The sequence below is a fragment of the Equus caballus genome, chromosome 1, assembly GCF_041296265.1.
Source record: "Equus caballus isolate H_3958 breed thoroughbred chromosome 1, TB-T2T, whole genome shotgun sequence".
Taxonomy (NCBI): Eukaryota; Metazoa; Chordata; class Mammalia; order Perissodactyla; family Equidae; genus Equus; species Equus caballus.
The window spans coordinates 133,732,660-133,748,608 of NC_091684.1; the positions used below are offsets into that span (position 1 = coordinate 133,732,660).

The window sequence follows — 15,949 nt, forward strand, 5'->3', positions numbered from 1 at the left end:
GCCCCCTTTTCTCGTCTCCGTAGAACCAGCCTAACAGCCCCTTGCAAATCCCGCTCAGTCGGGCATCTTCGTGTTCGAGCCTCCTCCATCCCAATTTCAGCTCCTCTTGCTCCTCGGGTGACTGCTCTTTTGTGGTCAAAGGTGCTTGGTCTTACCCGTTTTGACGGCGCTCTTCTTTCTCTCGCTTCTGAACTTCCTGAAGGAGTGGTCGCTGCCTTTAGCTCCCGACTTTCTTTCCGCCTCGTTTCCCCTTCTTTAACGCTGTAGTCTGGAGACCACCACCCTACTGAAATTCCTCTCTCAAAGCTCACTGGTGACTTGTTGATTTTCACATTCAACTGCGTTTTTTCAGTCTTCATTGTCAACTCTCTGCAGCCTTCCACGCCTGAACACGCCCTTCTCCTTGAAATTCTTTTCTTCCCTGATTTCAGTGACACTGTGTAGTTGGGGTTCTCCTAAATCGCAGTGCCTCCTGTCTTTGTATTCCTCTCCTCCGGGAATGTAATTATTCCCTTTACACTAACTTTAGACCCTGTCTAAGTTCGACTTGCATGTCTTGCCATCACCTCACAAGCACCATACAAAAGCAGGCCTTCTACCGAGTAGTCTACTAGTTTCTGTGAGTGTTGGGGCCAGGAAGGGTAAGGTAGAGCAAAGTTATCTGAAGATTAAATGAAAATAATCCATGTTATCTAGCATGGTGTCTACTTCAAAGAGCAGACACTAAATGTTAGCTAATATTTTTTATGTCAGCACATTTATTGTTTCTTCAGATGTGTCTCCTTTTACCTCTTCTTTCAAGTTCCGGCTCTTTAACTCACTTCCTTATCAGCTCCTTAATCGTCCTCCCTGGCTTTATGCGCATTCATTCAACAGATGCTGGTCAACTATATGATATGTATCAGGTCTGTGCTAGGTTCTGAGAATACAGAGGTGGATGAAGCAAGGTCCCTGCCTCATTTGTGGGAAACAAATATCTTCATGATTGTATCAGTCTGCTTGAGCTAGCGTAACAGAATACCACAGGTTGGAGGGCTTAAACAACAGAAATTTATTTTCTCACAGTTCTGGAGGCTAAGAGTCCAAGATGAAGGTGCTGGCAAGGTTGGTTTCTGGTGAGCCCTCTCTTCCTGATTTGCAGATGGCTGCCTTCTCGCCGTGTACACGTGTTACCTTTCCTCTGTGCATGTGCCCTGCTGGTGCCGCATCCTCTTCTTATATGGACGGACACTAGGCCTAGTGGATTACGGCATCATGTAACCTTAATGACCTCCTTGAATAGTCCTTATCTCCAAATACAGTCACATGTGGGCTTAGGGCTTCAACATATGAATGGGGCGTGGGCACACTGCTGTCCATAACAGTTATGAAAAGAGCTTTGCTGAACTAGTGGTGAGAACAAGGTAGCCTTATGTCCCAAAGAAGGCTTACTAATTCTTCTCAGGATAAGGTTTCAGAAAACGCTCCATCTGAGAAGGTGACGTTCCATTTACTATTGCTACATCACAAATCATCCCAAAACTTAGCTTAAAACAGTGGTCATTTTATATCTCTTGTGATTCTGAGGTTCGATTGGGCTGGGCTAGGCAGTTCTCACCTGGGGTCTCGTGCAGTTTCTGTCGGGTGGTGGCTGGTACTGGAGTCATCTTAAGGGTTGATTGTGGCTGTCAGCTACAACCTCAGCTGTGGTTTTCTCCTGAATACCTACACATGGCTTCTCTATGTAGCTGCTTAGCTTTCACACAGTGGGGTGGCTGGTTTAGGAGATGGCCTGTCCCAACACAATGAGGCAGAAGCCTTAACACCTTTTATGACCTAACCTTAGACGCACATAGCATCACCTCTACCGTAGGCACAGGTGCAACTGGTTTTAAGGGGAGAGGACATAGAACACACCTTGATGAGGAGTGTTATTAGCATCGCATTGTAAAAAGAACATGTGGAATGGGACATCTTGTGGCCATCTTGGAAAGTATATCCTGCTACAGCGACTTGCATGGGATGGGCCAGGCGAGGCAATAGGATTTCTCCACAAGAAGGTGGGAGATTGTCTACCTAGGCAGAGAGAGCCAAATGTGAAAAAGCACATGGTTTGTTTGAGAGTAGCAAGTGGGCCCTGTGTTTAGAGCAAGGACTCTCTGTAGAGAGATGTCAAGGGCCTTTTATATCAGGCTTTTATATCCTTGTTGAGAATAACTGGGGGGAATGTGAAAGGTGGATTTTGAGCAGTAGTTCTAACCTGACTGCTTCACGTCATTTTAGTGGGTAACAGACATCCATTGGTAACATTTCTCCTTACCCAAAGGGATTTTTAGCCTAAAGATGGGGATGTGCAAGGGCTAGGTAGGAGAAGGTGCAGTACTTGTACCAGAATCTCATTTGGGGTGTGTGTTGTAGTTTCACCTTTAGGAGAACACACACGCACACACATACACATATATATATATATTCACTCACACACTCACTCAAAACACATTTAATGTGATTCATAAGGAGGAAAGTCTTGAGACCCTACACTGGTTAAGAGGCCATAGAGCCTTTTCTTGTTTGGCAATGGTGCTAAACAGGAGAGATTTGTTAACAGGTTGGCTGTGGTAAAGAGGGGCAGTCAAAAATGACAGATTTTTGGGGCCAGCCCAGTGTCGTAGTGGTTGAGTTCTGCACACTCTGGTTCGGCGGCCTGGGTTCGTGGGTTTGGATCCCACGTGTGGACCTACACCACTTGTCAAGCCATGCTGTGGCAGCAACCCACATACAAAATAGAGGAAGATTGGCACAGATGTTAGCTCAGAGCTAGTTTTCCTCAAGCAGGGGTGGAGTGGGGGAGATTGGCAACAGATTTTAGCTCAGAGCAAATCTTCCTCACCAAAAAGAAAAATGACAGGTTTTTAGTATTGGGTATCTTTATAACCACTGCACATAGGCAGAAACAGATATTGTCATCCAGTTTTCACAGATGAGTAAACTGAGTTGATTTGCCCACGATCACACAGCTCTCAATGCCAGAGATGCAGCTTAAGCCTATTCCTGGCTCCATGTTCATACTACGTTGTTGCCATTAAGAGAGATTAAGAAAAAGGAACAAGTTTGTGGTGGAACGTGACCAGTTTGATTTCAGAGGAGGGGAAATGTACATCCTTGTGGGATTTTAAATGAAGCTGAGCTATCAGCTGCTGACAAGGAGAGGCTGGAGTTTAGGAGCATAGTGAGGAGCAGGGTTACATTCTTTGGAGATGCCAGCGCTTAGGCTGAAGCCAGAGACTGGATAGCATCTCACAGGAAGAGAAGAGAGGAAGGTAAATGGCCAAGGTGGAATTCAGGGAGGCGCTGGCATGTAAGGCGCTGGTGGAGAAGGACCAGAGAAATGAAGGCCAGCAGGAGTTTCAAGAAGATGGTCAGTGGCAAGCCCACTACCACATCTTTCTAAAATGTATGCTGCCTCCCCTGTTTCAAAATGGGACCCTGGTGCCTAAGGCTCATGGGGCGAATGATGAACCCCTCGTCCTAGCATTTGTTCCCCCATACCTGGCTTCACCCTGACCTTTGAAACCTATCTTGTCCCTCTCCCTTGTTCCAACTCTCCATTCTGACTAGAGTGTCATTCTTACTGTGTCCAGACACAAGGTTAATCCCTCATCCACATCTTTGCTTGTTTGCGTTCCCTGCATGGGCTTCAGTATCAAATAAATCTGGGTTTGAATTTAGGCTTCTCCAGTCACGGCCTTTGGAATGTTAATTAACCTCCAGCCTCACTTTTCTTAGCCCAAAGCAGTGATGACGACTTCTCTATCTTATGACATGTTGCAGATTGGTGTGGTCTATCTGAGAAGACTTGCCTTCTTTCTCTGTCTTAGAGCACTGTGCGGGGTTCAGCCCGGGGACTGCTGCCCTACTCTTTTGGATTTCTCTTCTCTACAGTTCTGTATCTTATATGATTATGATTAGCTCTTATAATATGTCAGGTATAGTGTTGAAGCCAGGAAGAACATTGGGAAACATTTTACAGATGATGAAACAGAAGGGAGGTGGTAAGACCACCATCCACGCCTTTAAGGAACTTACAGTCTAGAAGTGGGGCCTGTCCCTGCCCCCAAATTCTCTGATAACAGGCCAGGAAGCCCAGACTCCCAGCACCCTCTCTCTTAGCCCCTACAGTCCCTTGTTTGGGCATTCAGCATCTATTGCCTATCTTTATTTTCCTCTTGTTTCATCTGTGACTTTGTTTTCTCCAAACTCACATTGTAATCTTTTATGCATGTCTTACTGAAGTGTGAAATTCTGCCTCAGTGTCAAATGAGCATAATTTCTGTCTTCTGGTTCTTTTGCTCCCTCCCTCCTTTTATTTCCTCTGATAATAAAGCACTTTAGGCAGTGCACTTGTTTACATTTTAGTATGCTGTTGAATTGAGGTAAGTGCAGAGAAAGATTCTTGCTCTGGTTAAAGTATTATAAAATACAACTAGAAAGCACGTGTAGAAGTACTTAGCTTGGTATCTGGCACATAGTAGATGTTCAGTGATCTTTTTATTATAAAAAGCTACTAAATAAAATTTTTTCCTCTGAAGGTTGTTTTTTCTTCTAGTATTCATGACATGATTAGCTAGAGGATGGAAAATGTTCCTGTGGTAGTTACATTTGTTTAACTCAAAGTTAGTTCCCTTGTATTTTGTCTGTGTTGCAAAATATACTGAACATTGTTCCTTTCAGTTTTATTTCTTTGTAATTTTTGCAAACAACTTCATTCTCGTCTTTAAAGAATCAAACTCTATGTAAGGTTTCAACAGAACTAGATATGGAGGCAATGTGTTTATTGAACTCACTTTTATTTCCAAATATCGTTATCCCTCAGTGTCTGAACTTTTGCCATCTAGACTCAGGACCCAAATCCATTTGGAAGCATTTTCTAGATAGGGCTGTTTGGTGGAAATAGTATCCCTCACTATGCAAACTCTCCCTGTCTGAAACTTGGAAACCTCCTGGAGTCTGGGAGCTGGGGATACCTATGTTCCTAGGAAGATTCTGCCCTTCAGACATCTGATGTTGGTGTTCAGTAAAAATAAAGGACACTCTCTATGAGGTGGAATTGAGACCAGTCTACAGAGTGTGTTTGGTTTATTGTCATGTAAGGCTGTGAAAGGAATGTGTTTTAAACATACCGTTCAGCACCTGCCACACGCATGTCCACGTGCTTTATGTACTGAAAAGCATACTTAGGCCTTTCCAGTTGACAGAGTAATTATATGCGTCTTTGATTTTAAAAGCATAAGAAAATTTGAGTATTTAAATACCATTTGCTAGGCAAAAATCTTTTCAAAAACATGGAATTCATAGGGGAAGAATTAGTAAAAGAAATCTTTATGATGAGGATGCATCAGTTTGTGTCAGGAGGAATATGTCTCTTCCTTGCCCTTGTAAATCTTCCTTGAGTGATGTAAATAATATGTAGCCTACATACAAACCTTTTAAAAATTATTTGTTAAATTATAAAAGTAATACATGCTTATAAAACTTAGAAATATATCTAGTGAAAAATGAAATTTCCTTCCCTTACCCCAATCTCATTGCTTTTCTTAGAGTTTGCCGTCATTAATGATTTAGTGTGTTCACTTCCATAGCAAGAGATTTCTAAAGGAATGTGGAATCTAGAAAACAAAACAAATGAACAAATAAAATAAAAAGGCTCCTGGATACAGGAAACTGGTGGTTATGGGCCGGAAGGGTATGGGGATAGGTGAAGGGGATTAAGAGGTACAGACTTTGAGTTCTAAAATTAATAAGCCATTGGGATGTAACGTACAGCCTAGGGAGCATAGGCAATAATATTGTAATATCTTTGGTGACAAATGGTAACTAGACTTAATCACAGTATCATTTCATAATGTATATAAATATTGAATCACTATGATGGAGACCTGAAACCAATAGGATATTGTACGTCAATTATACTTCAATAAAAAAAGTAAAGATAAAAACCAAGTGATTTTTTTAAAAAAAGATTTTTAAAGGAGACTAGAAGGGAAGCATTGTAGCTATATATTTTACACTAAAATTCAAACCATTGGGCCTTCTCTGTTGATGAGTTTACCTTCTACTTTCAAGCTGCTGAGAATTAACCCAGAAGCCCAGCCACCCTTAGCACCAGGAGCTGGCTTGGTTGGCCTGCTGTGAGCTTTCCTCTTCTCCGAGACTGGGAGCTGCATATGTGGTCATCCAGCCCCACTGGCAAGAATGACTTCCCCAATAGGCAGAGGCAGGAATGAAGGTGATTGTGGCAGGAAGACGTCATCCAGCTACCCAGATTATTTGGCCCTTCTCCTTTAAGGAATGATTTTTAGTGAAGAAACACTGAAAATATAAGCCAGAACTTTTGCATGCACACATGGGAGAAGCCGTGCCAGACAACCTTAAAGCTTGATAATTTCGGTAGAAGAGCCACCCAGGTGACGCAGCCCTGGCTTCCTACAGTCCTTTAAAGTTCCTGGGGCGGTCCAGTGAACACCTGCCAAGTGATGAGTTGTTACAAGGCTGCAGGTGTGCTTAAGTCTTTGCGACACTCCTCACCCCTAGGAGTTTCAGCTGGGGGTGCGACATTTAAGTATTTAGTGTATCTTACCACCATCCTAATGGGTCTGGAGGGAAGGTATCTGATATTTGGCTTTTGACCAAAACTTAGATTTTGCTTACTCTGCACCAAGCAGTGTTCCTAAGCATATGTTAACTTATTTACTCTTCACAACAGCTCTATGAGTTAAATACCCAAATTACACCATTTTACAGATGAGGAAACTGAAACAGAAACAGAAATTAAAGTGGCTCGCCCAAGCCACACACCCAGTGTGAATGCAGACAGTTTGGCTCTGCCAGCATTTTCTCGGAAATGCTCTATTTGTGTTTTCATGATAGGTTTGTTCTGAAATGCTGAGCGCTTCTCTCTTTGTAACTAGTATAAAAGTTTGCCAAACTACTGAAGAGTCCAGTGTTCTGATCCTAAGACATACATCCAGATAAAGTAATCTTCCTTCTGCCATATGCTGTTTACTTTCTAGTTCAGGCTTCAGAGCCACTTCATCTGTTTTCCTGTTTGGATCCAGTTCTCAGAAAGGTTTCCCTGTTGTTAAATGCACAGTAGCTGTCCCCATGCTCCTGCTTTCTTTCACACTGTCCCTTCCCTCCTTCCTTGCAGAGTCAATGCATGTGTGGATGTAGTGCTCTCAGGGGTGAAGCTCTTGCAGGCACTTGGCCTGAATCCTGGGCATGGGAAAGATCACAGCGTTCTGCATTCAAGGAATGATCTGGAAGAAACCTTCATTCACTTCATGGGGAAGGGAGCAGCTGCTGAGCGCTTCTTCAGCGATAAGGAAACTTTCCATGACATTGCCCGGATTGCATCGGAGTTCCCAGGAGCCCAGGTCTGTTCCGTCCACCAGTAGTAAACTAAGATAGGATGGGAAAAGATACCTTTTTGTATGGTTCCTAGAAGCTACCAAGCAACTTTTTCCTCAATTTGGTCCAAGAGGGTGATTGTTGGGAATCCAGTTCTGCAGTGTTTTCTTTTTTTATAAAACTGTATCCGACCTTCCATTAACTCTGCTGTTTCTACTCAGTTCAACTCAGCCAACATTTATGAAGTATATTTACTAAAATTTTGGTTCTGGTTCCTCCATTAAGTTGTTCTTTTTTCATGTTACCCAAATTTAAGGTAGGAAAGTTATCTACTCCTAACTTGTTTGGGGATTGCTTGTGGCTGATCACTGGCAGTAATCTTAACATGGCTCAGACCCTCCTCAGGAGGAGAACAAGGCCAAACCAACAGAGAACTAGTTCTTGCCTTTGCCTGGGAAAGGGAGCTGGGTCCTCGCCTCTGCTCTGCTGATCCAGAGCAAGGTTTCTCAACTCCAGCATTATTGACGTTTTGGGCTAGATAATTCTTTGTCATGGGGGCTGTCCTGCACCTTGTAAGATGTTTGGCAGTGTCTCTGTCCTCTATCCACTAGGTGACAGTAGCACTCCACCTCTTCTCCAATTGTGACAGTTAAAAATGTCTCCAGACAGGGGCCAGCCTGGTGGCACAGTGGTTAAGCACGCACATTCCGCTTTGGCGGCCCGGGATTCGCCGGTTCGGATCCCAGGTGCGGACATGGCACCGCTTGGCAAGCCATGCTGTGGCAGGCGTCCCACATATAAAGTGGAGGAAGATGGGCATGGTTGTGCGCTCAAGGACAGTCTTCCTCAGCAAAAAGAGGAGGATTGGCAGCAGATGTTAGCTCAGGGCTAATCTTCCTCAAAAAAAAAAAAAGTCTCCAGACATGGTCAGATGTTTCCATGGTCAGATGTTTCCAGGGTGTGGGAAAGGAGGGATGCCAAATCACCCCTGCCTGATAACCGCTGTCTAGATTGGCGATTCTCAGGCCGGGCACGGATCAGAATCACCTGGAGGGGTGTTGAAACACAGATTCCTGGGCCCCACTCCCAGAGTTTCTGAGTCAGTATACGTTGGATGGGACCCAAGAATTTACCCTTCCAGCAGGTTTCCTGGTTATATTGATGCTGTTGTTCTGAGTACCTTAGTTTGAGAACCACTGGTCTACAGGGAGACCCTCTCAGAGAGAACTTAGGGGTCCTCAGGCCCACCTGGTGATCGTAAACAAAACCCTCGGGCCTGCGTGGCCCAGCATTTCCTCGAGGCTCCGCGGAGTAACAGACACCCACCTGCGGCTCTTGCCCTCGGCCTGGCGCGCCCTCTGCTCCACCTGCCTCACGCCCCATGAGGCCGAGTTTTGAGGGTTTGTTTAAGCATCCCTCCACCTCGCCCCATCCCACCCCCAATTCTTCCTACTCACCTAAAGTCTTCCTTTGGCTAATCATCCCATTCTGGGTGTGGTTCTCACTAGGGAAGCTTTCAATGCCACTTTTAATTGGTCCCTTTCACAAGCCATTCTTTATGACTGCTTTTATTTTGATAACCTTTAAGATTTTAAAGGTTTTTTTCCTTTGAAGCTGCCCATTTGAACATTAGAAATGGGCACAGGCATTACCCAGCTGAGTTTCTAAAGAAAAGAGCAATCTGTTGAAATTTCAGTTATGATCATTTTGACAGCTGAGCGCAGTAAGATTCTGGTCTCTTATGAAAGAATCTTGGTAGTTCTAACATGGTAAATCTACCGCTTAAAAGTCTTTGTGATCGTGGTAGTTAAACCACCAATTTGATTTTTATTCTGTTCTCTTCTGCCTTGATCTTGCCTTTTGTTTCATAATGCAAAAAAAAAAATTTCTACAGAAATTTTTCTAGCTTTTAGATCATCCGAATTATTTCTTAATATTATAAAACCTAAAAAGTGTTATTTATCTTCCGCTAGGGTAACACTTCATTTGGTGACGTTTCAAACTCTTTTTAACTATAAGGCAGATAAACAGCAGTTAATAACTATTACATGAAAACTGTAAAATTCACTGCATAGACTCTTAATACTTCCCCCAAGATTTTTAGTAAATTCTTCTAGCCATCACAGTTAGAAAAGTTAAATATGAAGTTAAGGCTAGCATGTTAAAAGGCCAAATTTCAGCCTGTGTATCACAGAAAGTCTTCAATTTATCTATAGGAAGCTGTTACTGTCCCACCTGAATCCTGTAATTGGTCGACACAAACCTTGGGGTGAAAGTGATGTCGAGCATCTAGAGTTATTGATTTAGTCTGTGCCTGCGTCGGGCTGAGGACTAGGAAGGTGAGGTGGGAGCATTCCACCCAGCAAGCCTGTTGATGATGCTTGTTCAGAACGACCTCAACATCGTCTCCTACTTGTCAGGTTTCCAAAGCACGTGAATCCATCCTTAGTCAGCAAGAAGGAATGCTAGCCTTCGATCGCCTGCCTCCTGCTGTAGGTCCTCAGCGGACAGATGTGGCGTTTAGGAGGGAACATTGTCCTCTATTAGGGCCCATTACCTTTAGAATTTACTCCTAGTGAAGCCTTTATATTTCCTACTGCATCTGTGTGTTTCTTCCTTTCTCAAAATTTAGCAACAAAAGTTTACCAAGCACTTATTGTAAGAAGAAGACAGTTCCTGAGGAGCTAGACATGTCCCCAGGTGATAACAGCCTAAGTGGACAAGGGCTGCAGTAGAGGATTGTTCAGGATATAGGGGTAGCGAGGGCTCTGTGATCCTGTCTGGGAGGGGCTGGTGGAGGCTGAGGGGCAGTGGGGAAAGGGGAACGGAAGGCATTGCAGGAGAGGTGACACTGCAGCTGGTTCCTGAGAAGTGATCAGGGACTTGACAATGTATGAGAAGGGGCAGGCGCCCTAATCAAAGGAAACAGTGTGCTAAAGGCGCAGACGGAGAGGAAGGCCGACTTGGGGAGCTGCAGGTGTGGTGTGGAAGGGAGGTTCTGGAGGTGAAGGTAGAAAGGAAAGCAGGGGGTGGATAAAGAAGCCTGTGTGGCCCACTTAAGAGTGGACTGCGGTTCATTATATGCCTATTCAGTGATTTTCAGGAGGAGAGTGACAATCATATACTCATTTTAGAAGGATTACAATGTAGAAGATGAGGTCTCTCCACACTTTTCATGTTTCTTTTATCTGTTCTGGCTGCCTGTAAGCTCAAGGCCAAATTTGATCTATGGTCAAGGCAATTATACTAATTTTCATGGTTAACATATTTGTTTTCTTCACCTTTCCTTGTAACTCATTGTCTACTAACCTATGGGGTTAATGTTTTTATTAACCTGATCTGTGTGTCCTTGTTGTAAAGTCGTCTCAAAATTTTTTTGAAAAAAGTGGACTAGAAATTAATTCAATAAATTAAAACATTATTAAGCTTGGGTCACAGAGTTAAGCTAAAATACTGTCTAATAACCTTGACCTGTCTTACAGCACTATGTAGGAGGAAATGCAGCTTTGATTGGACAGAAACTTGCAGCCAACTCAGATTTAAAGGTAGGTTAAATTCCCAGACTAAAACCTTTGCCTTTCACTAGTGTTTCAGTAATTTTAAGAGCAAGAATGAATGTCTGTTCCTCGATACAACTTGTAGACCACCTACTATGTGCCAGAAGCTGGGCCTCTTGTTAGGAGGCAGTGTAGTAGTAGTAGGAGAGGAGCAGTAGCTGATGCTTTCTGAGTGCTTACTATGTGCCTGACAGTGTCTTTCATGCTTTATATAGATTATCTCACTTAATCCTTGCAACAGCCTGTAAGTTGGTACTGTTATTGCCTTGCTTTCCACATGAAGCTTGAGGTGTAGAGAGGTTGACAGCTAATAGGAAATGGAACTATTCTAACCTAGGAGCCTAGAGTCCGTGTTCTTAAGTACTGTGTCATGTAATGGTTGAGAGCATGTGGGCTCTGGAGTCAGTACCTGAGAGTGGGGATTGTACAGTGATGAGAGAAAACGTAGTTGGCTGGACTGTTGAGCCTGGATCCAGGGTGTTGGAAAGTGAAGGCCACCAGATGGGGGTCAGTAGGGAAGTGTCTTCAAGTCTTAAACCATTTGGTTTAAGTAGAATTAAAAATTACTGCTGTATTCAGAATAACATCTGAGTAAGAAGGTTCTTTTGCTACAAGTAGAATAGATCTGAGAGGGGAGGCCAGCAAGGAGGCTAATGCTGTTGTCCTGCTGTAAAATGACTAAGGTTTGGATTAGAGCAGCCAGAAGAAGAGAAACGTATCTATCTAAACATATCTGCTAAAATGGAGTCACTTAATGCTAGACAATACGTGGGGACAAAGAAGATAAATTTCACAAAGATGATTCTGGAGTAAATGAACTTGAGAAGTGCAGAATAGATGTGGCTACTGACAATAGAGAAAGGGAACCATAAACAATCCTTTATTTTGGGGGAACCAGCCTGCAAATAGAAATATGGGTCAGGGGTGCAGAATCAAAAGCCCAGAGATGGACCCAGAAATCCTGATAGAGGATCAGCTGTTTGAGGGGAAAAAATTCGTGGAGCTACACTATACACCAAGAGATGGATATGCTTAAATGTGGAGAGGATACTAAAGTTTGAACATTCACATGTTAGTAAGAAATAACATTCTCATGAAAATACAGATTTTTTTTTTGCAGTCATTGTCGTTATAGATAGTAATTAACTCCCAGATAGAGAAGATTAGGAATTCCAGGACTGACCTTCAGAAACGTTACCAGTTAATGGATAGAAGAGAAGAAAAGATCAATCATAAGCTCATTGGAGAGAGCCCTTCCCCTCAGAATCCTGGGTGTTTGTGTGGGTCCCTAAAAGGCCACTCGCCTGACCCTGAGAAGTAATTCTGGCCTTTGGGAGGATGACACCCTGGTAGACCTGAGTGAGTATGAGATTAGCCTTTCAAAACTGACCTCCCCTGGGACCAACATTTGCTGTCGGTCTTTGGAGAAGCTGGGCCTGGGACCAGTCCGATGGGAAAGCATTCTGATGAAACGAGCCTGGCCTTGATGATAGGAGCTTGAGGAAGGAAAGGGATATCTGTTACTCAATCCTTACAACACTCTAATGAAGTAAGATATTATCACCCTTTTGAAGATAAGAAAAGAGTTCCAGAGAGGTTAAGTAATGTGTTAAGAGGGTCATCTGGCCAGTCGATGATGGAGTCAAGATTCAAACACCAGGCTCTGCCATGATTGCACCACGCTGTGCTGCTCTGAGAGAGATTCAGTTTAACTGGCTGAATGCTTCTCAGCATGGACCAAGTGATCATCTGAGAATGACTAGAGATTAAGGACTAGGTATTTTCCAAAGGTAATAATAATAGCTAACACTTAGATGGTTCTTACTATATGCCAGGCCCTGTTTTAAGTCCTTTACATATATACTAACTCATTGAATTCTCACAGTCCCCTATAAGGTAAGTCCTATTATTATCCCCATTTCGTAGATAAGAAAAATGAGGCGTGGAGAAGTTACAGCTGTTGCAGGTGACATATGTAGTAAGGAGTAGAGCTGAGATTTAAATCCAAGTAGTGTAGCCCCAGTCCATACTCTTGTTCTTGAGGAAGACTGGCCCTGAGCTAACGTCTGTGCCAGTCTTCCTCTATTTTGTGTGTGGGATGCTGCCACAACATGGCTTGAGGAGTAGTGTGTAGGTCTGCGCCTGGGATCTGAACCTGCAAACCCCGGGCCACCAAAGCAGAATGCAAGAACTTAACTGCCACACCACTGGGCCAACCCCCAGAGTCCATAGTCTTACTGATGAAGCTATATTGTGTCTCAGAAACAGACGCGGGTAAATATAGCAAAGGCAGATTTAGTGGAATGGTGAAATAGAAGCCAGATTGAAGGGGAGAGGAGCAATGTCTTTACAAAATATATTTGTGGAACTTAGCCAAGAATTAGGAGTAGATGTTGGATTTTGTCAAATGCTGCTCCTGCATCTATTGAGATGATTGTATGGTTTTTGTTTTTTAGTTTGGTACCTCATAATGACATTGTGTTTTCAAATGTTAAATCAACCCTGCTTCTGTGGGATAAACTCACTTGCTTCTGATGTATTATCTTTTTTAAGTATCGTTGGATTCAGTTTACTGAAATCTTGTTTAAATTTCCACGAGGGATATTGGTCTGTATTTTTCTTTTCTTCTAAGTCTGTCTGTTTGGGTATCAGGATAACACTGACCTTATAGAATGAGTTGGTAGTATTTCAATTTTTTTAAAACACAGTTTGTGTAGAATTGATGTTTTACCTTCCTTAAATGTTTGTAGAATTCGCTAGTGAAGCCCTCTAGACCTGGAGTTATTGATGTGGAAAGATTTTTACTGACAACTTTGGTTTCTTTGATATAGAGAAATTCAGATTTTCCATTTCTTGACTGAACTCTGGTAGTTTTATCTTTCAAGGAATTTGTCCATTTCATCTAAGTTGTTGAAATAAGTTGGCATAAAATTAACCCTAATATTTCCCTGTCCCTTTAAGGTCTGTAGTGGTGATTTCTCTCTCTCTCCTGATATTCGTAATTTATGTCTTCCCTATTTTTTCTTTTTTTCTTGATCACTTTGGCTAGAGGTTTATTAATTTTACTGATCTTTTCCATAAATAAGGAGGGTTTTTTTTTGTTGATTTTTCTCTGTTGTTTTTCTCTTTTCTATTTCATTGGTTTCTGTTTATTTTGAATTTAACTTGCTCTTCTTTTTTCTAGTTTCTTAAGATAGAAGCTGAGGTCATTGACTTGAGACCTTTCTTGCTTTCTGATACTAGGTGTTTTCTGATATTGGTGTTTCTGCTAGATAAATTCCCCCTTAAAGTATTGCTTTAGCTGCATCCCACAGATTTTGATACATTATGTTCATTCAATTCAAAATGCTTTCCAGTTCCCCTCTGATTTCTTGAGGTGGGCTACTTACTAGCCTATCAACTATTTAGAAATGTGTTATTTAGTTTCTAAATATTTGGGGGGTTTCCAGATATCTTTCTGATATTGATTTCTATTTTAATTTTATTGTGGTCAGAGAATATGCTTCTCTGCCTCCTATTAAATTTATTGAGACTTTTTTATGCCCTAGAATATGGTCTATCTTGGTGAAGTTCCATGCACACTTGAAAAGCATGTGTAGGGGCCAGCCCGGTGGCGTAGCGGTTAAGTTTGCACGTTCTGCTTCTCGGCGGCCCAGGGTTCGCCGGTTCAGATCCCAGGTATGGACATGGCACCACTTGGCAAGCCATGCTGTGGTAGACGTCCCACATATAAAGTAGAGGAAGATGGGCTCGGATCTTAGCTCAGGGCCAGTCTTCCTCAGCAAAAAGAGGAGGATTGGCAGTAGTTAGGTCAGGGCTAATCTTCCTTTAAAAAAAAAAAAAGAAAAAGGAAAGCATGTGTATTCTGCTGTTCTTGGGTGGCGTGTTCTCTGAATGTCAGTTAGGCCAAGTTGGTTGATAGTGTTTGAGTCTTCTGTGTTCTATCTGATTTTCTGTCTACTTGATTTATCAATTATTGAGAGAGGGCTATTGACATCTTCAACTGTAATTGTGTCTATTTCCAATTGTAGTTCTGTCACTTTTTGCTTCATGTATTTTTTAAGCTCTGTTAATAGGCACATAACTATTTAGCATTGTTACATCCCTTCGTGAATTGACCTGTTCATCATTACCAGGGTTAAAGAAAATCATTTCATAATATTCTTTACTGTGAATCTATTTTGATTAAAATAGCCATTCCAGCTTTCTTTTGATTAGTGTTAACATGGTATGTCTTTTTCTATTCTTCTGCTTTTAACCTATTTGTATGTTTATATTTAAAATGTATTTTTTTTTAGGTAGCATATACTTGGGGCTGGCTTTTGTTTTGTTTTGTTTTGTTTTGAGGAAGATTAGCCCTGAGCTGACATCTGCTGCCAATCCTCCTCTTTTTGCTGAGGAAGACTGGCCCTGAGCTAACATCCGTGCCCATCCTCCTCTACTTTACATGTGGGTCACCTGCCACAGCATGGCTTGCCAAGTGGTGCCATGTCCATACCTGGGATCCAAACTGGTGAACCCCGGGCCGCCGAAGCAGAATGTGTGCACTTAACTGCTGTGCCACTGGGCCAGCCCCTGGGGCTTGCTTTTTAATACACTTTGACAATCTCTTTCTTTTAATTGGGGTGTTTAGACTATTTACATTTAATGTGATTGTTGCTATATCAGATTAGGTTGAAATCTGACTTCTTGCTATTTGTTGTCTGTCATTCACCTCTTTATCTTCCCTTTTTCTCTTTTTCTTCACTCTTTTGGATTATTTTCTATGATTTCATAGTATCTTTTCTGACTTATTAGCTATAATGCTTTGTTTTGCTATTTTAGTGGTTGCTTTAGGGTTTATAATTAGCTTATCACAGTCTGCTTTCATTATTATTATTGATATTATTATACCAACATGTAAAATGGGAAAATTTTACAATAGTGTACTTCTGTTTCTCCCGTCCAGTCTTTATGCTATTATTACCATATAGTTTACTTCTTCATATGTTAGAAACCTCACACTATGT

At 42.3% G+C, this 15,949-nt stretch overlaps 1 protein-coding gene across 3 annotated transcripts in view; it reads left to right on the top strand.

Moving 5' to 3' along the window:
* ADPGK (ADP dependent glucokinase) overlaps window positions 1–15,949 on the top strand; it is a 29,195-nt gene that overhangs the window by 930 nt on the left and 12,316 nt on the right. For 2 of the 3 annotated variants that reach the window (XM_001493993.6, XM_005602948.4), the window contains exons 2-3: window positions 7,184–7,409; window positions 10,866–10,928. In XM_001493993.6, coding sequence (XP_001494043.3) covers window positions 7,184–7,409; window positions 10,866–10,928 — 289 coding nt within the window. Of the gene's footprint in view, window positions 1–6,099; window positions 6,263–7,183; window positions 7,410–10,865; window positions 10,929–15,949 lie in introns of those variants that run through there. The other variant, XM_070233931.1, reaches the window with a different exon arrangement.